The 23,720-nt window shown below is 53.7% G+C and overlaps 2 protein-coding genes across 2 annotated transcripts; one reads left to right on the top strand and one right to left on the bottom strand.

Moving 5' to 3' along the window:
- Positions 1 to 332: 332 nt before the first annotated feature.
- On the bottom strand, positions 333 to 8,042 carry LOC125322116 (melanocortin 2 receptor accessory protein). The gene is made up of 3 exons (XM_048295725.1): positions 7,862 to 8,042; positions 4,664 to 4,763; positions 333 to 588 (listed from the first exon to the last, which is right to left on the bottom strand). The coding sequence occupies exons 1-3, from the start codon at positions 7,965 to 7,967 to the stop codon at positions 519 to 521; spliced, it is 276 nt and encodes a 91-aa protein (XP_048151682.1). The 5' UTR covers positions 7,968 to 8,042; the 3' UTR covers positions 333 to 518.
- Positions 8,043 to 8,937: 895 nt separating this feature from the next.
- MIS18A (MIS18 kinetochore protein A) lies at positions 8,938 to 12,857 on the top strand. The gene is made up of 6 exons (XM_048295074.1): positions 8,938 to 9,184; positions 9,274 to 9,340; positions 9,970 to 10,092; positions 11,130 to 11,223; positions 11,947 to 12,017; positions 12,449 to 12,857. Exons 1-6 carry the CDS (start codon positions 8,974 to 8,976, stop codon positions 12,480 to 12,482), a joined length of 600 nt encoding a protein of 199 aa, XP_048151031.1. The 5' UTR covers positions 8,938 to 8,973; the 3' UTR covers positions 12,483 to 12,857.
- Positions 12,858 to 23,720: the final 10,863 nt, after the last annotated feature.

Below are 23,720 nucleotides of genomic sequence, written 5' to 3'. Positions count from 1 at the left end.
CACACGAACACAGGCGAGCTCAGATGAACCTACTCGAACCAAACCGAGCTGGGTGACCTCAGACGAGCTCAGACGACCCCGGCCAAGCTCAGCCAAGCTGACCCGAGTTCGGCCGGACCCCGAAAAGCCCCGCTGAACTGAACCGAGCAGAACCGAGCTCAGCCGAGCCCAGCCGAACTGAAATTCAGCCGAACTTGCATTTCCTGATGTGTAAAGGGACAAGGACTCTGCTGAATCCCAGCACACGAGCGAGAACAGCAGCAAAAGCTCCACGTGAAGTTGATTTACCCCCTTGGAACCAGCCAACATCACAAAAGGCAAAGACACCGACAGATAAGCAATATTATTTATTTTCTTCCACCACTCCTTGGTGGCTTTATAAAAAATACATTAATGACACCTTGAACATGTCCCACAGCATTCCCAAACTTCGAACCGCTGGGATCGCACAGTGATTCCAACACATTCCAGTGGCAAGCGCTTCGCCCGGGGAGCTGCTCTGGCTGCTCTCGTGACCATTAATTAGCGCGAGCGCAGTCACTGCCTAATGAACTCCTGCCCGACCCTGCACTGCCGTTCGTAGCCGTGCTGAAAGGAATGAGAGGAGGTGTCTTTACAAACAAGACAGTCATAAAGCCAGATACCGACAGGTGAGAGAACCGACCGAGAAGCGCCGAGTTCAGCCAAGGGGAGCCGGGCTCCGCTGATAGGACTCCGCTTCCCCCTCAAGATGGGACCTTCAGTCCAGCCCTTAACTCAGTTCTTGAGGTGGATTTTTAAAGAGGAAACTGGAAACTTTGCTATGACTTGCTCTGTACCAAGGGTGAAGGGAACTGCCACAGCTGCTCCTGGGAAAGAGAAGAGCGATAAGCGCTTCCAGTGATTGTGAATGGGTGTCACCGAGGGCAAGAACAAGATATTTGGGAGAGACTGCCTGATTCTGGGGTTGGGAAAAGACAAGACACAGCTCTAAGTGCTGGTGGGGAACTGAGCAAGGAAATGGGACAGACCTAAAAAGGAGCAGATATGGATAGGGCAGGAGGAAACTTCTGGTGTACAAACCATAACAGCTAAAAGAGGTGTGGTTCTGCCAGAAAAACAAACTAGTGGTGGGGTGGATGGAATGATAGGAGAACTGCAGGTTCCTGCCTCCTCTTCCCAGTTGCTTCCCAAGCTTCACCCTTAAAGAATAGCTGATGAGTCCTGGCCTAGAAGCAATTAGTTCCACATAACAGGGCTGAAGACAATATCTCATCTACTGCTGTATCCTTAGGGCTTCAAAGGTGGGGAGGAAAATTACAGTGGGGAGAAAAATGTAACCCAAAAGTGAGAACAGAAATGGAAAATTTTTGAAAAGCTGCCTTGATGTCCTGGAGCCATAGCTTCAGAGGGGAGAAAGAAGACGTCTTAGACTAAAAGCCAGTGTTTCAGTGGCTGACAAACCTAACGAAACAAAATCCAAAAAGCAAGATAAAATAAATGGGATTAAAAAGAAAATAATTCTTTTTAATACTTGGGAGAAAGAAAAATAGAAACTTTATAATCTGAAATTTATATTTATTGCTAATGAAAGCTTAAAATATCTGTGCCTGAGAAGACTAACTCAACAGGGATTTTGCATAATGGTAATTCAAAAAGCAGAAACAGACCCCAAAAGTCTCACCAACAGGCCCAGCAGGTAGGCAGGTTTGGCATTTTCTTTATTGTGCTGCAGGTGTATTCAAGACATCTCTCCTCTTTGTTTGACAGAAGCAAGAAAAAAAACTCTTACCAAAACAGGATGTTTCCTTTCCAGTCTATCAAGTAGCTACACACCACCAGCTAGCTATCCACATTTTAAAATCAGCTGGAGAACTTGCATCCCAGAGACCTGGGGACTGTCTGAGGAGAACTCTGGCCAGCTCTGTTAATTGTTAACCATCCCTGGAACAGCAGGGATGCTGGAGGAGGATGGAAGAGTTCCAGTGTCCCAGTAGCCAATGAGACCAACCTGGTCAAGCCAGGTCACTCTTAGGCAGTGCTGTGAGTGATGTCCTTTTTTGAGGGAAGTGTGATTTGAAGGATAAAGGCAGCTACACATCTGTGATTTACAATGAGGGTGGTCATGCACCACATCCAAATACTGAATGGGCTTTCTTACTGCAAGAGATCTGTCTGGAGCCAGCAGGGAGCCCAGGAGCCCAGGGGCCCTGAATTGAGCCTCTCCGAGAGCAAGAAACATGGATGAGGCATGAGACATGCAGATCCAGCTCTCTGGGCATCCAGCTTGGGTTTTTCTCCAACATTACAGTCTGGTAGGAGAGTGATAGCCAGAAGATTTGTGTTGTGCACGGCTATCAGGAATGCACAGCCTCCAGTGAAATGCATGGGACACCGGGAAGGAGCTCACCCTGTCCTCCTTCCACTGTGTGAAGTTCCAGCCTTGGCCAGGAACTTTCTCCAGCCACAAACCCTTACTTTTCTGTATCGTTTTGGATGGTGATGATGATGATGATGATGATGATGATGATTATTATTATTGAAGCAAATGTTAATGCTCTGGATCCCAGCAATGTGATCATCAGCTGCCTTGGCAGGCTAATGGGTTTGAAATCATTGGTCCCATGCTCCAGACCTTTTGTCTTATTTCTGTGGGATAGTGCAGTGCTGACAAAAGGGACTGGGACATGGATTCCTCACTGCAGGGCTTGCACAGGCATTGGCCTTCCCCCCTCTCCCGAACTCACCCATCAAACTTGGCACCCAGTTATTCGGTATTGCAGAGAAGTGTGTGGTGCAATCACATCATGGATTCAGGTCCACGACCTCTCAGTGTCTAAGGATTAAACTGTGGCATAAGTAAACAGAGTTGTCGCAAAGGCCTTTTGGAAGACACTTTGACAGTGACTTGTTTCTGTGCAGATGTGCAGGTAAGAACAAGGGACTCTGCTGTGGAGGGTGGTGTGCCCTTGCCAAGAGAGTAAACCCTTGGTGTTACACAGTGGGGGAAGAGATGAGTGTCATACGTAGCCAAAATTGCATCAACCCTGCATCAAAAGAGGTAGCAGGGGGGTTCTGCCAGGGGAGGGAGACTTCTGCCCCTCTCCCCTGCTCAGGTGGGACCCCACCTGAAGAGCTGCCCCAGCCCTGGGGTACAGCACAAGAAATACGCGGAGCTGTCGGAACAAGCCGAGAGGACAAGCCCAAGCTGCTCCCAGGGCTGGAGCCCCTCTGCTCTGGAGCCAGGCTGGGGAGCTGGGGGTGCTCACCTGGAGAAGAGAAGGCTCCAGGGAGAGCTCAGAGCCCCTTCCAGGGCCTAAAGGGGCTCCAGGAGAGCTGGAGAGGGACATGGGATAAGGGCTGGAGGGACAGGACAGGGGGAATGGCTTCCACTGCCAGAGGGCAGGGATGGATGGGATATTGGGAAGGAATTCCTGGCTGGGAGGATGGGGAGGCCCTGGCACAGGGTGCCCAGAGAAGCTGCCTCCTCTCACTGGGCGAGCTGGGAGAGGACACGGGGTCCTGCATGTCCCTGAGCTTGACAGAGATGGATGAGTACAGAAATGGTGAAGGTAAAAGTTCTCCAGCCTTGACCGGTGACATGAGCATGCATTTGTTGGGTGAGTTTATCAGAATTATCTTAAGAAAAGAGACATAAGGTTTCCATGCAGATATTGGATGACTGTCATGCCAAGGGTAGTGGGTGGTTGACACAGCAGAGAGGATGACAGGGCAGGGGGGGTGCAAGTTTATACTTGTGGCTTCTTTCAGGCACTTCACTGGGTTTCGGTGCTGGAATTGGGAGAAGTGGAATGGAAGTGGGGGCTTAAAAAACACACAGAACTCAATCAAAAAGGACAAGTTTTGTGTGTGACTGGGTTTAATAGTTTCTTCAGTCGTAAAATTGTTTGCTTACAGTATGTTTTCAGCCTAGAAAAATTATAAGATAGGATGGTTTCAAAGCCTAAACAAACCTCATCGAATACTGGTTTTCATTAATGATTTCTGGGCACTCCAGAAAACATTTCTAGACTTGCCTTGTTCGCAATAGCTCCTTTGATGGTCAGAATTGAATACATCAGGCATAAATATGTGTATTTTTAAGCCAAGTATTTTGCTCAGTAACAGGATGAAATAGTGAAAAAACTTTAAAAATCAGTACTTTGTTTAAGTCTTCCAAACACTCTGAAATTTTCATGTATACAGACTTCTCCTGCCAGTTTTTTTGGAACAGTAAATTTGTGCGGACATGCCTCTGTTACCCTGCAATTTCATGTCCATTTCCATGTCTGTTGTGTTGTTAGTCTGCTTCCTGCTTTGTGGTTTATTTGGGTAAACTGCCTTTTAAAATTGTTTTTGTTACCTTCTGTGAGCATGCCAGAGGCCCTAGGGTGCCAATACATGAGAATATTAATGCTCCTTTTGACTTCTGTTTCCCTCTGCTTGTTTGTGACCTAATCCTGAATCTCTGCCCAACCTGCTGAGCTGAATTTTCTGTGTCCTGACCAGATAAGGAGGAGCAGTGGGTCAAGAGACACTCCAACCAAATACTGACAGAGAAAGTATACCTTTGTGCAGTTATAAACATTGTATGTCGTTGCTGGATCACCCAAGGCAGTGAATGTTCCCTGCAGGTTAGTTTTTCACACCAGTATCTACTTACTTTATGTCTGGTTGTACTTACTTTGCTGGGGTTGATCCAGAGCAGGACATACACAGTAAAATAAGGAAAAGAAACATCACAAATGCAGCAAGGCCGACCCAAAAGGCAATGACGATGGAGTCTGTGGACACAGCACAGTAATTCTGTCACTGCTACCATGGCAAAAATAAAACACAGCAAGATGATTTATCATCTCTAATAGAGGTGTGCCATTTGATTCACTCAGTTTCTCCTTTTAGAGAGAGAGGACTCTAAGTGCCAATTTGTTAAAGGTCTCGGGAGCCTCCTAATAGTTAATGGTAACAGGAATGAGGGAGGGGTTGGGAAAAGCCTCTAGAGAGTGTTCTGGTGACTAGAACTGTGCAGATATTTGAATATGGTTCCTTTGACACAACCACAGTGCAGGAAGCAGTGTGGTGCTCAAGCCTGAGCTGTTACTGCCAAATCCTGCAGGATCTTTAAGGAGAGGCCCTCAGGGAGGGAATTCCAGCCTTGAAAGCATTTTATACCAAGAGAAATAGCAAGGGAAGTTTGTTGCAAAGTGCCTGTGACTCTCCCAGGACATCAGTGCAGTGGAAGAGAATGTGCCCCTTGCCCTGTTCAGCTGCAGTGCCTCTGCAACCACCATAAAATACTGCAAGACGCTGCCTGCTTTACCAGGAGCAAATGGTTTATTTAAGGAACGAGAGGATTCCCAGTGCCAAAGTGTGGCCACAGTTGGTTTAGTGGGAGTGTGAGGTGGCTGGGGGAGCAAAGGGAGCTGCTCTTTCATGAAGGCTACAGTGCTGTGCCAATTATTGCCTGAGCCGTGGGCTCACTGAGGGAGGGGCTGAATCCACTCCTGCCCCCACAGCACATTTGGCCACTGTTTCAAAAATGCTCCTTCCTGGGATCTCTGTGGTGGTGGTGGTGGCCTTGGGAAGTTTGGGTGCTCTGCCCTGGATTCACAGCCGGCGACTCACTTCAGAGGAGGTGAAAAAGAAGGGTCACTGACTCCAGAGACAAATATTGACCAAGATAAAATAAATCTTCCCTCTGAAAGGACAGAAACATTGTGTTCTTTGAAACAAGTCCAGTATGTTTGATTGAGTGTTTCTTTGTGAAAAAGTTCAGTATGTGTCGGCATCAAAGCCACAAAGAGATTAAGGGAATTAGCCCAGCTCCTTTTAAACACAAAACTAGAGCTGGTCCAGCTGCACCCTTATCAAAAACCTGACTTTTGGCTGTGCTACTGAGAAATATCAATGGGGAGGGGCAGCTTATTTTATTCTTCCTCTGTTAATGAAAGTTTCAATGAGCTTTAGTTCAGAAGATGCTAAATTAGCACATGAAGCCTGATGCTCTGACCCGCTCTTCCCAAACTTATTATGGGAAAAAGCAACAGGGTGCTACTGGCCAACCACAGCTCCAAAAAGCAAGCTCGTGGCCCAGGGACATTTTGAAAAGCCCAAAGTTTTGAAAGGTTCCAAGCCACTGGGACAGCAATTAAGAGTTTGGATTTATGGCATTCCCTATTAGAGCTATTTTGGCTTCATCTTTTAAAAACAGTTTTTAATACATTTCATGGAATTCACTGAAGCTAAATAAATTGGCTCCAGGTCTCAGGTGGAGCTTGAACCAAAATTTCCTGGGTCTAAATTCCACAATTAGGATTTTTTTTTTTTTTTTAACTGGAATAACATATTTTACCAATCTATAAAAAGCTTTCCTATTGCTAAATTTTACCATCACTTTTTGTGCATGTGTGTGTGCATGTGTTTAAATAGCTTAGCTAAGCAGTTTGGAGTTCCGTGGTGGAATTTAGGGGGTAATAATCTGCCCTAACTTTAAAATAAAGAGAATCAGAGGAGCTGCTCATAACCTGCCTGGTCCCAGCAGCACCAAATGTTGCTCTATAGCATTAGAGAGCAAGATTTTCTACATGGAAGGCTGTGGATATTCACACCACTTTCTTTAAGATGTGGTGCTCTAAGTTTGGAGGCAATAAACCTTTGACTGATCTGAATGCACAGAAAAGCTTTTCTAGAGGTGGTGCAGACTACATTTCTGCTCCCTTTTCCTATTGCTGTCCAAGCAAGCGAAGCACAAGCAGCTCCTAACACAGGCCAGTTCAAGCTTCACCATCAGAAAGGCATTGTTAATGAGAAAGACATGAAGATATTCTGAAAGGCCATCACATTTTCCTGTATTATATAATAATTTCACTGCAATAACCTTGGGAAAAACAATTTTAATCTCTGAAACCGCATCTGAACAATTGCAGCCATCTTCAGTAAACTAAACAGCAATGAGTAAAGCCCGTAACTTTGTTAATTAACTGAAGATACAACCACAGGTAGAGGCTTGACAGAAATCTAGGGAAAACACTGCCTGGAGCATAAGTGACTCCAACACACCCTACCTGCTCTTCCTTGGTCTTTGTCAGTCCATCCACTGCCCTCAGTTAATTTACTGTGACGTAGCTTGTCATTTTATCTTAGCAAAACCTAACCAGTGCAGTTACATTAGAAAACCCCAAATTATTTGCCACTATAAGTACCCATAAAAAGACACTGCTGTTCTACTGTGCAAAGCCAGGTGTGAAATGGAACAAGCTATTGCAAGGCGAGTTGGGTGAATGCTACTTCATATCTTTTGAAAATAAACTGCAAAGCCCGGCAGAATCAGTTTCCACAGGAGTAAAGCATTTTCACAATAAGGGATATTATTACTTTATTAGTTCAGCAGCGCTAAATCAAAGGAGGAAAGGTAAAAAAATATGTTTGCAGCTTGTTGTTCCTGGCTGGTGGAAACATATATTTCCTTTACTAAAGCTCTGCATGTTTACCAGTTGCAATGTCAGCCTTATCCCAAGATGAAAACATAGTATTTTTATGAAAACCTCTGCTCTTTCAGCAAACGTGGTGACAATAGCACACAGGTAACTAGCACTCCACACTACAGATTTGCAAGTCATCAACTTTCCCCTTAGCAAATGACTCAATAAAAATCTATCCTTCTAAAGAAGAGTTAGTGTCAGCAGTCTTATAGCTTCAAATACTGTAAGACAAAGCCCAGAGTTAGTGTGTTAGTAATTAGCCATCCTGAAGGCAGACACCCATTCCCACAACCACGCACTGGCATGGACTCTACTGCAAGGAAGCAAAACCAGGTCAGTGAGACAAGCTATGCAACATTTTCCCTGTGCTAGATTAGCACCTACTACTCCACAATACTTACATTTATTAACCTTCAACTTGCTTCCATCTACTGGAATTGGATCTATGTAATCCCAGTAATATTCATAAGACCAGAAATACTCAGAGGAGTTTGTTCTGTTAGCCATGTCAGTGGTGCCTTTTAAGCCAGCTCAGAACTCCGACCCACTCCTGTGCTTCATTGTACTTCAGCGCCCTCAGAAAGAGAATTGCACAACTGATGTCTGTGCCAATCACTCCGGGGTCCCGCAGCTCAAGGACTGCCTTGGGACTGAAACCATCTAGCAGCAATGAGTATTAGTGTACGGCAGAGATGTAAGAGCAGCCCTGAAAATGCAATGCTTGCTTCCTGCTGGACACTCATGTTATTCCTCAGCATGTTTTAAACTGAGATGGGTGCCATGTAACCTAGGGATAGGGTGGACAAGTGCCAGCTGGGTCACAAACGCTGCCCTCAGAGCAGTGCACTGGTCCTGGGAGCTCCTGAGCACAGCTAGGCTGAAAGACATCCCTGAACGTATCTTGATGGAAAGGGCTGGGGTCTGGAGGGGCCACACAAGGGGTGGCTGAGGGCACTTGACCTATTCAGCCTGGAGGAGACTGAGGTCAGAGCTCACCGGGGGCTGCAGCTCCTCCCGAGGGGCAGCTCCGTTCTCTGCTCCCTGGGACAGGATCCAGCGAACGGCTGGAGCCGTGTCTGGAGGTGTTTATGTTGGATATCAGGTTTGTGTTGGATATCAGCACCCCAGAGGGTGCTGGGCACTGCCCAGGCTCCCCAGGGAATGGCCCCGAGGCTGCCAGAGCTCCAGGAGCGTTTGGACCCCGCTGCCAGGGATGCCCAGGGTGGGATTGTTGGGGTGTCAGGGGTGCGGGGCCAGGAGTTGGACTGGATGATTCTTGTGGGGCCCCTCCAACTCAGGAGAGTCTCTGAATTAGGTGAGACTTGATAAAACGCTTCATATACAAATAATGTACGGGGCTGACCGCACCCTCCGCCCTGTCTCGCTGACGCGCCACAGCCGCAGCGCCCCGCGGGCGGAGCGGGCCGGGCCGCGGGGCGGCCCTTGGCGGGCGGGCGGTTCCGGGGCGGTGTCCGGCGTCACTGCCGGTCCCTCGGCGGGCGGGCGGGACGCGATGGCGCTGTGCCCGGAGCTGGAGTGCTCGCTGTCGCTGCTGGAGCCGGGCGGCGGCCGGGCCGAGCAGCAGCAAGAGCAGCAGCGAGAAGGGCAGGCGGGCGCGGCCCCCATGCCCATGGTGTTCATGTGCTCCGGCTGCAGGCGGCCCGTGGGCGACACGTCGAGCTGGGTGTTCAATGACGAGGAGGGCGGCTGCATCCTGCTGCGCAGTGAGTGCCGGCCCTGCCACCCCGGCGCGCCCCCGCGGTCGCTGCCCGCATCCCTCCACCCCTCCTTCCTTCCCTCCCTCCCGCTGCAGGTGCGGCCGCCAGCGTCGCCGTGGACCCGGAGCGGAAGGTCTCCAAGCTCCCCGGCGAGTGCGGATGGTGAGGGCCGGTCCTGGCTGAGCGCAGTCCCGGGGGAGTCGGGGGTTCCCGGGGGAGGCGCTGAGGACAGGCCCGGTAAAGGGCCCGCGGTGCTCGTGTGCCCCCCAGAGCCCCTGGAACGCTTATCTGGGGTGGTCTGCACAAGGTGCTTGAGGGACTTCTCACAAGGGCATGTCATGATAGACAAGGGGAATGGCCTTAGGATGAAGGAAGGCTGGTTTAGATGAAATATTAGGAAGAAGTTTTTCCCTGTGAGGGTGGGGAAGCCCTGGCACAGGGTGCCCAGAGAAGCTGTGGCTGCCCCTGGATCCCCTGGAAGTGCCCAAGGCTGAGTTGGACCGGGCTTGGAGCAAGCTGGGCTAGTGGAAGTGTCCCTGCCCATGGCAAGGGGTGGAACGGGATGAACTTTAAGGTCCTTTCCTCAGTGTAGCGACTCTATTGGTCTTGCTGAGGTCAGCCCGAGGAGCTGTTGCAAATTCAGGGTGAAAGATGAGTGCTCGTAATTTACACTGTGTAAAGCAAGAATGAATGCTCTAAAAAATTCTAATGCATGAATTTTTTTAGCAAAGGGATGGCGAGAGGTGCTTCCTTTTATTTTCTCCTGAATAAATGTTATTTCTTGCTTACAGCATGGTAGAAACCTTATTCTGCTCTGGCTGCTCAAGGACACTTGGCAGCATCTACAGGTGCACCTCAAGGCATCTCGACTACAAGAGAGATTTGTTCTGTTTCAGTATTGACTCTGTTGAAAGGTAAATGCAGAATGTTTATGGATCAGCCTACCAGCTCCACTCATCAGGCATCACACTGAGGGTGCTCCTGTTATATCTCTGACAAGTCTAGAGGTAGCTGTTTCTGCTGCTCTGTCCCAGAGCTGCTTTCTGCATTGCTGCTGTTGGCATCATAGTGCTCAATTGTGAGGAACATCACCTGTGTTAGGCAAATCCTAGAAAAAAACAAAAAAAAAAATACCAGGTCTGCCTTTTGTATGAGATGTTGCATTCCAGCCAAGAAAATATCACCAGGTACATAGCACAGGGGGGTTCCTTCTCATTTGATCAGAAGAGGACACAAACCAAGCACCAAATAGGCCTGGCTGGAGCCTGGTAGGGGTCAGCATTATCAGCAGGAAGCATGGCCAGAGGGGCTCAGAACTTGGGGTGGGTCTGACCTGTACTGGCCACATCTGCTTTGTCCTTGCAAAGGCAAATCTGACAGCTGAGTATGTGCTTGAGACTCTCGCTCAGCCATCTTAAAATCTGTCTAGGAAATGAAGGTGTGCATGGGTTTTATTGGTTTATAGCACCTAAAAGTGGTCTTAAAGTATTCTTTAATAACTATATCCTGATTTAAGGCTCCATGCCAGAGTTCTTTTATGCAAGCATTGTTCTAATAGACAGTGATTGTTCATCTGGCCTAGTTTTAATGTCTCTGTTTTTTTCTGAAGTTCCCATTTGTTTCGCTGTATTGCTGTGGATGTTCACCCTTGTACTCTGGACAGTGGTTTTGTTTTGTTTTTTTTCATTCCACAGCCATGATACTTTGTTTTTTCCATGGCAGTAAAATTCTCTAAAGCACTGACCTGGCCACAGAATGGCAGCACTTTCCTGGGCAGTCATGCCACTTCTCCCAGCCAGCGCTGCTGTGCTGTTCTCGGTGTCTGTGCAATTTTCCACTGTATCCTGTAGCTCTGGAATCCACAGCTGTCTCTCAGGGTTCTGGAGGAGTGCTGTATTTGGATTTTTGGCTTCAGAGTGGGACGTGCATGATCTAAACTGTGGAATCTCAGCTATATTCTAGGAACCCCGGAAAAGCAAGCTGTTCTTGATGAGGAACCTCTTACTCTTGAAAGTCGAGCTGTCTTGCAAGAGGTGCTGCAAAGGGTAAGATTGAACCTTATACCATTCTTTGTTTAAATCACCTCTGTGAAGTCTTAAGATGCTTCAGTAGTTTCTGCAGAACAGTTTATTTCACCCAGAGCAATTCAGTGCATTGTAACATGTACTGGACTGCTTCATGCCATTGATATCTTGTGTTATGCAAGATTTTCAGCAACTTTTCCTTCAATTTTCGTGGTAATTAGCATTTTCTGTTTATCAAGCACAGCATTAGGTTCCTATTCACGTCTCAGTAATTTGATATGTTGTTTCTAATTAGTTCTGATTCACTTCTCCAGATCTTCACTTAATTTTTGGTCATCTCTCTTCTGCCCTTTGTGCAAATGGACTTAATGCTTTTGCTGTAACTTTGTATTGTAATATTACATCATAAATCAAGTTGATGTTTTACTGTACTAAAATCTTGTGACTGCAGGTAGGGAGAGTTAGGAGCAAATATTGTAAGGAAGTTGACTGTGGAAGCTGAAGGTTGTACAGCAAAAGCTGAGTGTGCCTCTGACACTTACCAAGGCTGGAAAAAGTTACAGACTGTGGACAGTGAATGTTAGAGTTGGGTGACCTTTCAAAGTGTGAAAGTAGCAGGAAAAGAATCAAATCAAAAGAATTGGTGGTTTGAGATCAGGTTCGAGCCCTTTCTGGCATCCACACTTGCTCTTTATATTGTCAGATTCTGTGTGTGACCCAGCACCTTTCCCTGGTTGGTTGCAGGTAGATACCATATTCAAAGCTCTGGAGACAAGACTGACCACTATTGAGTCCCGTGTGGCTGCTCTGCATAGGCAAGTCTGACAGCAGATACATGGTGAGCTGCAGGAGAATGGTGAGCATGAGACTTGTGCCAGTAATCCTGTGGGAACGTGGCAGAGACTGTCAAAGAGCAGAGAGCTCTGGGTGCCTGTGCTGCAGGGAAGCAGTGCTGACCGAGGCTGCGTCCCAGCCAAGGAGTTCCTCTTTGTCTCTTAAGAGGATACCCCAGGGTTTTTTCTTAATAAAGACTTCTGATCAGCCCATCTGTAGACTTCTGGTTTAATGTAAATATTTATTTAAATTTTTGCCTCTGAAAGCAAAGCATTTATCTCCTGGCTTCCCTGCTATTCAGTATCTACTGAACTGGGTGTGCATTTTGCTAAGCTAATAAAAAACCCCTGTGTGATTCTGTAGTGTCCAAAGGAACAACATTAAGTCATTTTTCTTTTTCTTGTCTCCACAGCCTTAGCTTCACTCATGCTCAAAGACAGGAATGACTCAATAACTATATGGAGTGGTTTGTTTGTTTGGTGGGGGTTATTTTGCAAGGTCAGGGCTAAAATACGATGTAAAAAGGGGCTTTTTTTTCAGCATTAGATACAATTCTTTTGCACGAGGTGTTGAAGGTCAGCTGTTTTACAGCTTCAAAAGGAGGAAGCCAAACCAGGCTGGTGGTGGCTTTAAGCAAGGCTTGGTATAAGTTTGAGCAATTTATTCAGCAGTTTTTTTGTGTTAATGCAGATATTTCAGTTGTGTTTGTTTTCTGTGCATTTGGCTAATTGTCAGTGTTTCTCACACAGTATGACTGTCCCACCTCGTGTTTTTCAATAAAAGCAAGCACTTGTAGTATAAAGCAAGAATAATCTCAAAAAGTGTTTTGTGTTTTGTTTTGCTTTATTTATTTATTTTGTTACCCAATACTGCTTAATTTTACTACTGTGAGTTGTTAAGTTTTCTCCAAAAACTCAGAATTAATTTCCCCATTCTGCCTCATTGGTAGGCTCTGTTTCTCTTAGAAAAGCTTCTACCCTCCACCTTCACTGCCCTGTTTTGAAGCAGTGCTCCAGCTTAGCCTGTAGTGATGGGTCTTCTATCCTTTGCTGTTCAGGTAACTAAAACCTTTTGTTATTGACATACCTGCCAGAGGAGCTTACATTACTCCAGTGTAATTTGTGAGGCAGTTTCTGCTCTAACAAGTTTTTGAATGCTGCTCAACAGCAGAAGACCTCATTCTGGATGTCTGAAGAGAGACATGAAGTACCCTTTAGCTGAAGGTTGGTTCATGTTCGAAGTGGGAGGTTGAATAACCCAATGTTTATCAAGCTGGAGGTGGTGTCTAAGTGGGTCCTTGTCTTTGATAAACTATGAAATACATGGTTTAACTCTACATTTGATAGAAAGGACTAGATTTGCTGGTGACAAGCAGCACATCTAGTTTGAAATGTGCACATGGACGGCAGCAAACTGTGGTTCAGAGCTGGCTCCCTGAAGAGACTCAGCAGCTGAGTCCTTCTTACACTTGTGGTGCATTTCTAACATCTCTGTTCCGTGTCCCTGATACAGCTGCTGTGTCCAGAGAAAACTAAGTGCACACATGTGAGAAATGGTTGCTTTTCTCCAGGCAAGCATCTGAATTTCAGGAACTTGAAGAAAAAAACGTCCTGACCCACCTGGAATGATTTGGGTCTCAGGAGGCATCTGGGAGCCTCCTGTTGTGTTCTGGGTGGGGCTGTGGCTATAAAAGGGGTAAAGGACATGGGGAGAAGGGGGGGGGGGGGCGGGTAGAGAAGCAATGACTTGGGCCAGTGACACCATGTCCATGGCAGGTCCAGCCTGTGCTTCAACTTAGTGCTACTCTGAGCCCTCAGTCTGCAGGGAAAGGAACCTTTGGGGAAGCTCTTACAGCTCTAATTAATGCTTTGTGATGATTTTCTGGAAGTAGGCTGTCCATTCTGACCCATTTTCTTCCCTCTCCCTGTCAGATTGTACCTGCTGAAAGGCTGAGGTGAGACCAGGGTCTGTAAAATCTCTGATTGTCTGTGCCTTCCTGAGGCTGAAGCCATGTTTGCTGCCAATGACAACCTAATGGGGGATGCTAAAGACTGAAAACTTCGGGTTTTTTCCCCCCTGAATCCCAAGGCTTTCTCAGCAGCTGTGTCCTGTACATCTTTTAAAGGAGTTTCTGGGTTTAGAAAGGTTTTTACATTCTGCAATATTTATCTGTAACTGAATTTAAAAGAATAATACTGTATCAATGTGGTGTTAATTAGTTTGTTGGAGTTGGTTAATTAAAACAAATCATTGATAAGGGGTTTGAGCAGCCCTTGGTTGGAGCTGGCAGCTCTTATTTAATTTCTCTTCATTCCTTTAATTTCTTTAAATTAGTTCTTAAGCAATTACTGCAATTAGCATATACAATAAGGAGAACAGCATTTCTGCCCTGCTGGACTGGGAAATCCAAGCCCAGTTCCTTGGAGAAACTGAGGCAGGGGACTGGGAGCTGAGCCTCAGGCTGGGGTTTGACAGTGGGAATTCAGTGAGGAAAAAAGAGGAGAGATCCCCAAAAAGTGGCTAAGGCCAGCTGTGCTGGCTTTGGGTGCTCCCACCCCAAAAAATACTCCTGGTTAAAGGGCACTTGAAGAAGCAATGGGATGTGTTGGGGGGCCTGTGCTGGGACCTCCAAAACCTGGTCAGGGATGCTGGGAAGTGTCAGCTCCGCAGAAACACTCCAGAGGGGCTGTGCTGGGACCCCTCAAATTCCATCCAGAGATGCTGGGCACTGCTGGACCTTTGGGACGCTACTGAGAGGCTCCACTGCCTGAGCCAGAGCTTTCCCGTTCTGTTCTGTCGTGCTTAACACCAGGCAAGTCATTGTAGCCCCACAGGTTGAAAATCCCATCGGAGCAGTTGGAATCACAGCCGATTACACAGAAGCCAGTCCGGGAGAGGAAATGAGCTGTTCCATAGATTTATTTTTCCCAAAGCGTTTTTCTAATTTACACCAGAACCTCTCCTCTCCCCCCAGATCCCGTATCCTTTAGTTTTGGGGTTTCTCATAAAGAATTTTCTGCCTACGCTGGAAAAAAAAATTCCCTGGCACTGCGTGGAGCGGCGGGGTTTGGGGGCTTTCGGGGCCGGCAGAGGGGTCCCTGCGACCCGGCCGGTTCCAGTCAGCCCGAAGCAATCGCCGCCGCCGTTCTCCCGTGCACGGCCCCGGCACCGCCCCGGCACCGCCCCGGCACCGCCCCGGCACCGCCCCGGCACCGCCCCGGCACCGCCCCGGCACCGCCCCGGCTCCCCGCGGCCGCAGCGGGACCGTACCCGGGACCCCGGAGCGGGAGCGGCAGCGCCGGGCTCAGCCCCATCGCCCGTCCCGGAGCGGCTCCTGCCGCCCGCGGCGATCCCGGCCCGAATCTCTCCAGGGGAGAGGCGGCACCGCCCGGGACCCCCTGCGGACACCGACAGGACCCGAACCAGAACCCTCGGCCCCATTCCCGGCCCTGCCTCAACTCCCCGGGCTCTGCGCAGCGCCGGGGACAGCGCCGGGGACAGCGCCGGTCGGGCCGAGGTGCGCGGGGCGGGCCTGGGAGCGATGGTCCCGCCCCCATCCCCGGCACGAGCGGCCCCGCACGGGGCGGGGCGGGCGCGGCTCAGGTGTGCGGGACCGAAGGGATTCCATCCCCGGGAATCGCTTCCGCAGCCATTTGCTCACTCAGAGAGCAATGCGGGCGCGGGCCCCGCGTCCGGGCTCCCCAGGTGAGGCGCGGGGACTTTGGCCTCCCCTCCTGTCCTCTCCGCTAGCCCTCTTTCCTCCCCGCGTTCCCCTTTCTTTCGTCATCATCCGCCCCCCTTCACTCTCACCCCAAACCCTCCACTCCTCTCCCCCAAAACCTGACCCTTCCTCTCGCACCTTTCTCCCCCTCCTTCCTAGTTTTTCACTTCTAGATATATTGACGACGAATACTAATTTATGTATAGATTAATTTTGAAATAAAGCCTCTCTATCTACCCTAACATATACTGGAATATAATAAACTGGCAATAGAGATCAGCAGGTTTTGAGAATAACGAGCCGGCGTTTTTCTCCAGGAAGGAAAGAAGCAAGCGCCTGGCCCCAGGAGCCGAGACGCTCGGGCTGCAGGAGCTGCAGAGCGCCCAGAGGCGGCTTTTCCCTCTGCTCTGTCCCTGCCCCCGGGCTGAGCTGGGCGGCGCTGCTGCCGCCCGGTGCCGGCTGAGCCGAGAGGGCGGCGGCCTCGGTGGCTGCCGAGCGTGGCAAGGGCAAGGAGCGGGAGCGAGCGGGGCTGGGTCTGTCAGCGGAGGGGAGGGGCGAAGGGCGGCTCGGAGCGCCGAGGGACAGGGCCGTGCGTGAGCGGGGCCACAGCTATGGAAAGGAGTGGGCGCCGTGCGGGGCGGCGACCGCGAGGAATGACAGCGCGGGGGGCGGCCCGGCGGGGCCGGTTTTGCCGGGCAGCAGAGGCGCGGTCGCAGCGCGACCCGGGCGGGGGGCACCGGGCGGGCACGGTCGGAATCGAGCCGCCCGCGTGCCGCTCTCAAGGGGGCGGCTCGGAAAGGAAGGCGCAGTTGGGCGCTCTCGGGACGGCGTTAAGTGACGTTTTTATTAGAACCTGCCAGGACCTTGCAGAGGGCGGGTCACACTTCCGCCACACTCAAGATGGCGGACGCACTAGGCCCCTTTGAGAGGTGTCCCTGCCGATGCCTGCCGCCGGTCGCGGAGCAGTCGCCCGCCTCCGGCGCCGCTGACCCCACCAGCCGTGTCCTCGCACCGGGAAGCACCGCGGAAAATCGCGCGGAAAGCGCGGGGCCGGCGTCGGAGTCCGGGCCGGATTCAGGCAGCCGAAGAGACGCCCCTGTAAAGGGCGGGGGGGCCCCTTAAGGGTACCACACTAAAGATGGCGGCTCGACCGGAAGTGGCTTCTGCCAGGACCCAAGATGGCGGTGAAGGAAGGCAGTTACGTCACCGCCACACTAAAGATGGCGACCCAACCGGAAGTGGCTTCTGGCAGCACCCAAGATGGCGACGAAGGGCGGAAGTTACGTCGATGCCACACTAAAGATGGCGGTGGTTTACGCTGTTTTTGACCTTCTCAATATGGCGGCATGGAAGCCCCCCCCCCCCCCCCCCCCCCAGCTGCGTCTATTCGACTGCCTGAGCGCGACGCCGACGCCACCCCAGCGCTTTATGTGCAGTTTTCTGAGGCGTTTCCCGCTATGCGGACACCGACTGTGGGGTCAGCGGCGCCTGGAGTAGGCGGGAGCATTCAGGCAGTTGAATGGACGGAGCGGGGGGGGGGGGGGGGGTCCTTCCCGGCCGCCATCTTGAGAAGGTCAAAACGCCCATTGCCCAATCGCCACATTGGTGCGGTCCCGGTGACTTCCGCCCTTCTTCGCCGGGAGCGGCAATGGCGGGGAGCCCGGGGAGCAGCGCGGCCGGGCCGGGGGGACCGGCGCGGGTGCTCCGGGCTCGGAGGTGAGCGGGGAACGGGGACAGCCCCGAGCGGACGGTGGGGGCCGCGGGGGATCGGTATTCCGGCCCAGGGATGGGTGTCCCGGCCCAGGGATGGGTGTCCAGGCACAGGGATGGGTTCCTGGACTACCTAATAATATTATATAACGATCGTACAAGGAGATCTATCTAAAAAATCCTCCATGGTCATCCTTCTCCCAGCCCCGCTGTGTTTTCAGGGTCTTGGGGGCAGAGTTTGGGTCTGGACAAGGCTCTCGGGCACAGGGTGGGATTCTTGGGGTGCAGGGCCAGGATTTGGACTCGATGCTCCCTGCGGGTCCCTTGCAGCCCAGGAAATGCTGCGATCCTGTGCCTCTGAGGGTGAAATAAAGGGCACCGGTGGGGTTTGTGCCCGCTGTGTTCACGGCCCCGCCGGCTCAGGGCGGGTTCAAGGCGCAGCTGCCCCCCCGAGCCAGCGGGACCGGCCGGGGCTGCTCGCTCCCGGTGCTGCCGCCTTGTGGGGAGAGCCCGGCACTGCAGCCCGCACAGGCGCTGGACCACGGGATCGGCGTGGAACAGCAGCGCAGGGAGTGCTGAGGCAGCGCAGGGAATGCTGCGGTCCCAGGGAAGGCTGAGGCGTCCCCTGCCCGAGGCACTCGGCAGCAAATCCCTGATGTTGAGCAGCAAAAGGAAAGTTCTGGGTTAATGGGAGGAGGTTTCTGGAATGGAGCTGGGACAGGTGCTGATCCACCCATGGAATCACGGGGTGGTTTGGCTTGGAAGAGCCACCAAGATCATTTACACTCTGTTTGTTGTCTGGTTCCACAGCAAAGAACATCCAGAACTGCCACCTCACCCTCACGGACAGCAGGAATGTCTTCCATAGCTCTTGTTTTGGAATGGGAATGGCTGTTGGGAGCTCTGGCAGGACTAGGTAAGAAGAGAAATGGGATCATTCTGGCTGCTGCTGGAGGTGGTTTTCTGCTTTCAGGCTGTTCTTCTCATTGATCCTTTCACAGCAGTGTTCCTGGGCACATTTGAGGGTAATTCCAGGAATTTCAAAACGGATGAAAACTGGTGGGGAAAAAATGTGAACCTGATCCATTTCTGATAATTCCAAGCTTCTCCCACAGCACCGTTCCAGGGGAAAGCTGATGAAAGGATAAAGATGCAGAGGAACAAGTGCTGTAAACCCCCCAGGCTCTCTGAGAGAGCAAACCTTCCAGTACTCCCAGCAGATCTCTTGGAGAAACTGTGGGATCACAAGGTTTTCCAGGAAAGAAAAACAAGGGCAGAGATGAGAGAATAGGCTTCCAGTTAAGAATGGTTTGGTGGGTGTAGGAATGATTCTTGTATGTTTGATGCTTCCCTTTTTATTCCTGAATAATTAAAAAATTCTTCCTTTAATAAACCATTTAAATTTGGGAATTTAAATTTGAGAGGGAACAGTGCAACATTAATACAGGCAGAGATCATGGAATGGTGGAATGGTTTGTGTTGAAAGCCCCATCTCTGAGCCTGTTCTGGGCAGGCTCCTGCCCATCGGCCACTCCTTGCAGGTGGACATGGAAGTGATGGAGGCGTTCAGGGAACGCTGATTGTTTTTCCCTGCCTCTGGCAGTCAGGTCATTACAAAGATTAATTGACCTCTTCCAGTGGGGAGACATTTAAACAAGAGGTGCCAAAAGAATTGGAGCTTCTGCACGATGAAATCTGCATGTATCCAACTTAAGATCCCCCCTGGATCGTCACCGGTCCGACTCCCACGGACTGGTCACCTTGGCCAGGAGTGTCCAATCCTGCTGTCAATGCATTGGGCCGGGGTCTCATTTTCATTTCATGGAAAGACCCTCTGGGTGCCCCCCAGTCACTGGAAAGACCGGACTGGGCTCCCAGGACAGTAATTCCAGGTGTTCTCTTCATGGGAATAGCACAGGAGCCTTCCCCTTGGCCAGAGGAGCGGCCAGTGCCTCCCTCAGTCCACAAATCCCCAGGACAGAACACAGAGAAAGCAACAGGAATATGGAAATCCCCCACAGTGGGAGATTCTGGTGCTCTGGATTAGATTTTGGATTTATAACGTTAAAGGGGGGAGGTGTGGAGGGCCTTTTCTCTCTCTCCTGTTCATTATTGTTACCACTGCTCTTGTTGCTCTCACTGTTACTATGTGTTGTCATTAATCTCAAATGATTGTATTTGTCTTGGTTTCCATTATTAAACTGTTCTGAGCTGGAATTTTGTCTCTGGTCTCTTCCCCATCCCACGGGGGGTGAGGGAGCGGCTGCTGGTGCCCAGCTGGGGTCCAGCCGTGGCCCCGGGCACTTCTGGGGGCTCCGAACCCGAGGGACAGGAGCGGTTTTGGGCTCACAAAAAGAGACCCAGTGCTGCGTTTCGGGGGCTCAAAAGCAGGCGCAGAGCTTAAAAGCAGAGACTGAATCCTGCATTGTGGAGTCCTATTACCGCAGGCCGAGGCCCTAGGGTATATCACTGTGTCCCGCAGCCATAGGGAGGAGGAGGAGGAGAGAAGATCCAGCAGGCAGGAATTGTGCAGCAAGATGGATTTATTTAATTATTTTACAAACTCTTTTATAGACTTTTTTTCTTCATAGTCTAATTGGACAGCCTCCCCTTGGGGGTGATTGGCTAAAATCCTAAAGCATTGTCAAAATATTTTTCTGCTGTACCATACACAAGACTTTTCAAGGTTGCAGGTGGCCTGGTTGTTTATGTAACTCTACTACCTCTTCTGTGAGAGAGAAAAGTCTCTCACAGAAAATAGCAAGAAAATCCTTGCCAGCAGCATTTTTGTATCCACAGAGTCCTGAGAGCAGGCTCCTATGGCCAGAGCTGGGACTCAGAAACAGTGACTAAATCCTGTTCTCAGGGCTTGAGGAAGAGAGCGAGTCCTGTGTGTTTGGGCTCACAAAGAGAAACGGAAGTGCTGCGTTTTGCTGGCCCTGAATTAAAGCCCAAGTGCCGTGTTTTGATGCTCAAAGCGGGCTCTTGGGGCCAGGGCGAGTCTGTGTCTCTGGGCTCCGAGTCCTGCCTCAGGCACAGCCCGAAGCCGGGCTCGCCGGCCCCACGCAGCGCTCGGGAGCAGCGACTCAGCGCCGCGTCCGGGGCTGGCGGCAGAGCCCGGGGCCGCGTCGTGGGGCCCAAGGCGGGCTCCGGGAGGGGCTCAGGGCTGGGAGCGGAGCCCGGCCCGGCGCGTCGGGCCCGGCTCGGGATCCCGGGGCTGCCCGGGCGCCGGCACAGCCCCGGCTCCCCGCGGAGAGCCGGCCGGAGCAGGAGCGGCAGCGCCGGGCTCGGCCCCAGCGCCCGTCCCGGAGCGGCTCCTGCCGGTGCCGATCCCAGCCCCGATCCCGCCGGGGGAGAGGCGGCACCGCCCGGGACCCGCAGCGGCCGCCGGCAGGACCGGGACCCGCGGCGGCCCCGGTGCGGCCCCGGTGCGCGGGGCGGGTCCGGCCCGGGAGAGAGGGGCGGGGCCCCGAGCGATGGAGCCGCCCCCGTGCCGGGCAGGGCGGGCCCCGGGGCCGGGCGGGGCCGAGGCTCTGGGGCGGTCCCGGGCGGGGCCGAGCGGGGCCGAGGGCGCGGCTTCAGGGGCGGCCCCGGGCCCGGCTCAGGTGCGCGGGGCGGGGTCCGCACAGGTGCGCGGGGTCCCAGGGCGGCTGCGCAGGGCGGGGCCGAGGTGATTTAAGCCCCCGAAATCGCCCCCGCCGCCATTTGCTCCCTCAGAGCTCGGGGAGGCTGCGGCCGGGTCGGGCTCCTCCGGCGTGGCCCGGGAGAGGCCCCCGCTCCCCCTCTTTCTTCCCCCTCTTTCTTCCCCCTGTTTCTCCTGCCCTTATCCTCCTCCTTCTTCCCCCGCTTATCACCTCTTTCCTACCCCCCCAGTTTCTTTCTCTCTCCCCCACACCCTCCCTGTCTCTCCCAGCCCCCTGCCTGCCCTCTCCCCAGCGCCCCCCACCCTCTCTCCCTGCTCCCCTGTGCATCCCCGACCCCCCCACCCCTCCTTTCTCCCCCACCCCTCCTTTCTCCCCTCTCCGTACCCCGCTCCCCAACCCGACTCCCCTCTCTTCCCCCTCCTCTGACCATCATCACTCCCCCTCACCCGGCCTTTCCCTTCCCCCCTCGTTCTCCCTGCACACCCCGACTCCTCTCCCTACCCCATCTCATCCCTCCCCTTTCCCTCTTTCCCCCGCAGCCGGGGGGCTCGGGGCGCCGGAGAATAAAGCCCAGAGGGCCGGAGCCCGGCGCCCCTGCCCTCGCTGGAGCCTCGCACGGGGGACCCGCTCGGCGGGTCCCCCGTGCAGTACAAAAACAGCGCCGGGGCTCCGGCTTTCCACACATCACACTGGGGATCCCCTCCTCAGGAGGGGGTCCCGGGGGGTGTGGGTGGGTTTCAGGGAGGGGGGGTGTGTTGGGGTAGGGTGGGCCCCCTCCTCAGGAGGGGGTCCCGGGGTGGGGGGGGGGGGGGGGGGTTCGGGGTATGGGGTGGGTTGGGGCGGGCCCCCTCCTCAGGAGGGGGTCCCGGGGGGAGGGGGGGGTGGGTGGGGTGGGCCCCCTCCGGAGGAGGGGGTCCCGGGAGGGGGTCAGGGTGGGCCCCCTCCGGAGGAGGGGGTCCGGGGGAGGGGGTGGGGCGGAGGGGGGACTTTTCCCCCCTCCAGTCCCCGCCCCCTCTCTCGGACCTCCTCCTCCGGACGGGGCTCCCCCGGCCCCCTCCCCGGGACCCCCTCCTCCGGACCGGGGCCCCGGGGGGGAGGGAGGGGGGGCGGGGCGGGTGGGGTGGGGGGGAAGCAGAGGGGGTCACGTCACTCTGCGGCATGAACAGACATAGAGCTCACAGGCCAAACCAACAGCCCCTCCCATCCGGCCCGCCCCCACCCCACCCGCCCCCCCTCCCTCCCCCCCCCCCGGGGCCCCGGTCCGGAGGAGGGGGTCCCGGGGAGGGGGCCGGGGGAGCCCCGTCCGGAGGAGGAGGTCCGGGAGAGGGGGCGGGGACTGGAGGGGGGAAAAGTCCCCCCTCCGCCCCACCCCCTCCCCCGGACCCCCTCCTCCGGAGGGGGCCCACCCTGACCCCCTCCCGGGACCCCCTCCTCCGGAGGGGGCCCGCCCCACCCACCCCCCCGGGACCCCCTCCTCCGGAGGGGGCCCGCCCCAACCCACCACCCTCCCCGAACCCCGCCCCCCCCGGGACCCCCCTCCTGAGGAGGGGGCCCACCCTACCCCAACACACCCCCCTCCCTGAAACCCACCCACCCCCCTCGGGAACCCCTCCTGAGGAGGGGATCCCCAGTGTGATGTGTGGAAAGCCGGAGCCCCGGCGCTGTTTTTGTACTGCACGGGGGACCCGCCGAGCGGGCCCGGCCCGTGTGGGGCTCCAGCGAGGGCAGGGGCGCCGGGCTCCGGCCCTCTGGGCTTTATTCTCCGGCGCCCCGAGCCCCCCGGCTGCGGGGGAAAGACGGGACAGAGGACGGGAATAAGGGAGCAGAGGGGGTCAAAGAAGGAGCGCAGGTGGGGGGTTCCGGGTGTGCAGGGAGAGGTGGGGTGGGGGGACAGGAAAGGAGGCGGGGGGAGGACGAGGATGGAGCACAGGTGGGGGGGGGTCGAGATGCAGAGGGGGAAAGAGGAACAGGGGGAGGTGGAGGGGGAAGGAAAGGTGGGAGACGGAGGGGGAGGATTGAGGGCAGGTAGGGGGAATTGGGAGGGGAAGGGGAGCAGGGTGAGGGGGCAGGGGGGACCCGGGATGGGGGGGGAAGGAACGGTGGAGAAGGGGAGAGAGGGTGGAGGGGTAGGGCAGGGTTGGGGTGTGTAGGGGGACAGGGAGGGGGGATGGGGGGAACCGGGCTGGGGGGGAGGGAGGGGAGGGCTAGGGGGGAGAGGGAGGGGGGGGTAGGGGGGGGAGGGTGTAGGGGGTGGGGGAGGGGAGGCAGAGGGGGGAGAACGGAGAAGGGTTAGAAGAAGAAAAACAAACACAAATATAAAGGAAAAGAAATACAGAGATATAGAGATATGGAAATAGAGAGATATAGAGCCCGGCCCGGCCACAGCCTCTCCCACCGAGCGCCGAGGGAGCAAATGGCGGCGGGGCCGATTCCCGAGGCTTAAATCCCCTCGGCCCCGCCCCGCGCAGCCGCGCTGGGGCCCCGCGCACCTGTGCGGACCCCGCCCTTCACACCTGTGCCGGCCCCGCCCCGCCCCGCCCGCGCCCGTAAATGCCGGCGGATCCGCGCCCGCTCCGCTTTGTGCGGTGAACGCTCATCCTGCTCATCCC

The sequence above is a fragment of the Corvus hawaiiensis genome, chromosome 2, assembly GCF_020740725.1.
Source record: "Corvus hawaiiensis isolate bCorHaw1 chromosome 2, bCorHaw1.pri.cur, whole genome shotgun sequence".
NCBI classification, from domain to species: domain Eukaryota; kingdom Metazoa; phylum Chordata; class Aves; order Passeriformes; family Corvidae; genus Corvus; species Corvus hawaiiensis.
The sequence above is the reverse complement of the archived record's forward strand: the minus strand, read 5'-3'. Positions and strand labels throughout refer to the sequence as shown.

What these genes read in the sequence shown, in the direction of transcription:
- LOC125322116 (XM_048295725.1), bottom strand. Translation starts at nt 7,967, where the DNA reads ATGGCTAACAGAACAAACTCCTCTGAGTATTTCTGGTCTTATGAATAT. An exon ending in CAAGTTGAAGGTTAATAAAT is followed by an intron (nt 4,764 to 7,861) that starts GTAAGTATTGTG and finishes CTGTGTCCACAG; the next exon opens with ACTCCATCGTCATTGCCTTT. An exon ending in TCTGGATCAACCCCAGCAAA is followed by an intron (nt 589 to 4,663) that starts GTAAGTACAACC and finishes CATTCCTTTCAG; the next exon opens with CACGGCTACGAACGGCAGTG.
- MIS18A (XM_048295074.1), top strand. Translation starts at nt 8,974, where the DNA reads ATGGCGCTGTGCCCGGAGCTGGAGTGCTCGCTGTCGCTGCTGGAGCCG. An exon ending in CTCCCCGGCGAGTGCGGATG is followed by an intron (nt 9,341 to 9,969) that starts GTGAGGGCCGGT and finishes TCTTGCTTACAG; the next exon opens with CATGGTAGAAACCTTATTCT. An exon ending in AGTATTGACTCTGTTGAAAG is followed by an intron (nt 10,093 to 11,129) that starts GTAAATGCAGAA and finishes GTGGAATCTCAG; the next exon opens with CTATATTCTAGGAACCCCGG.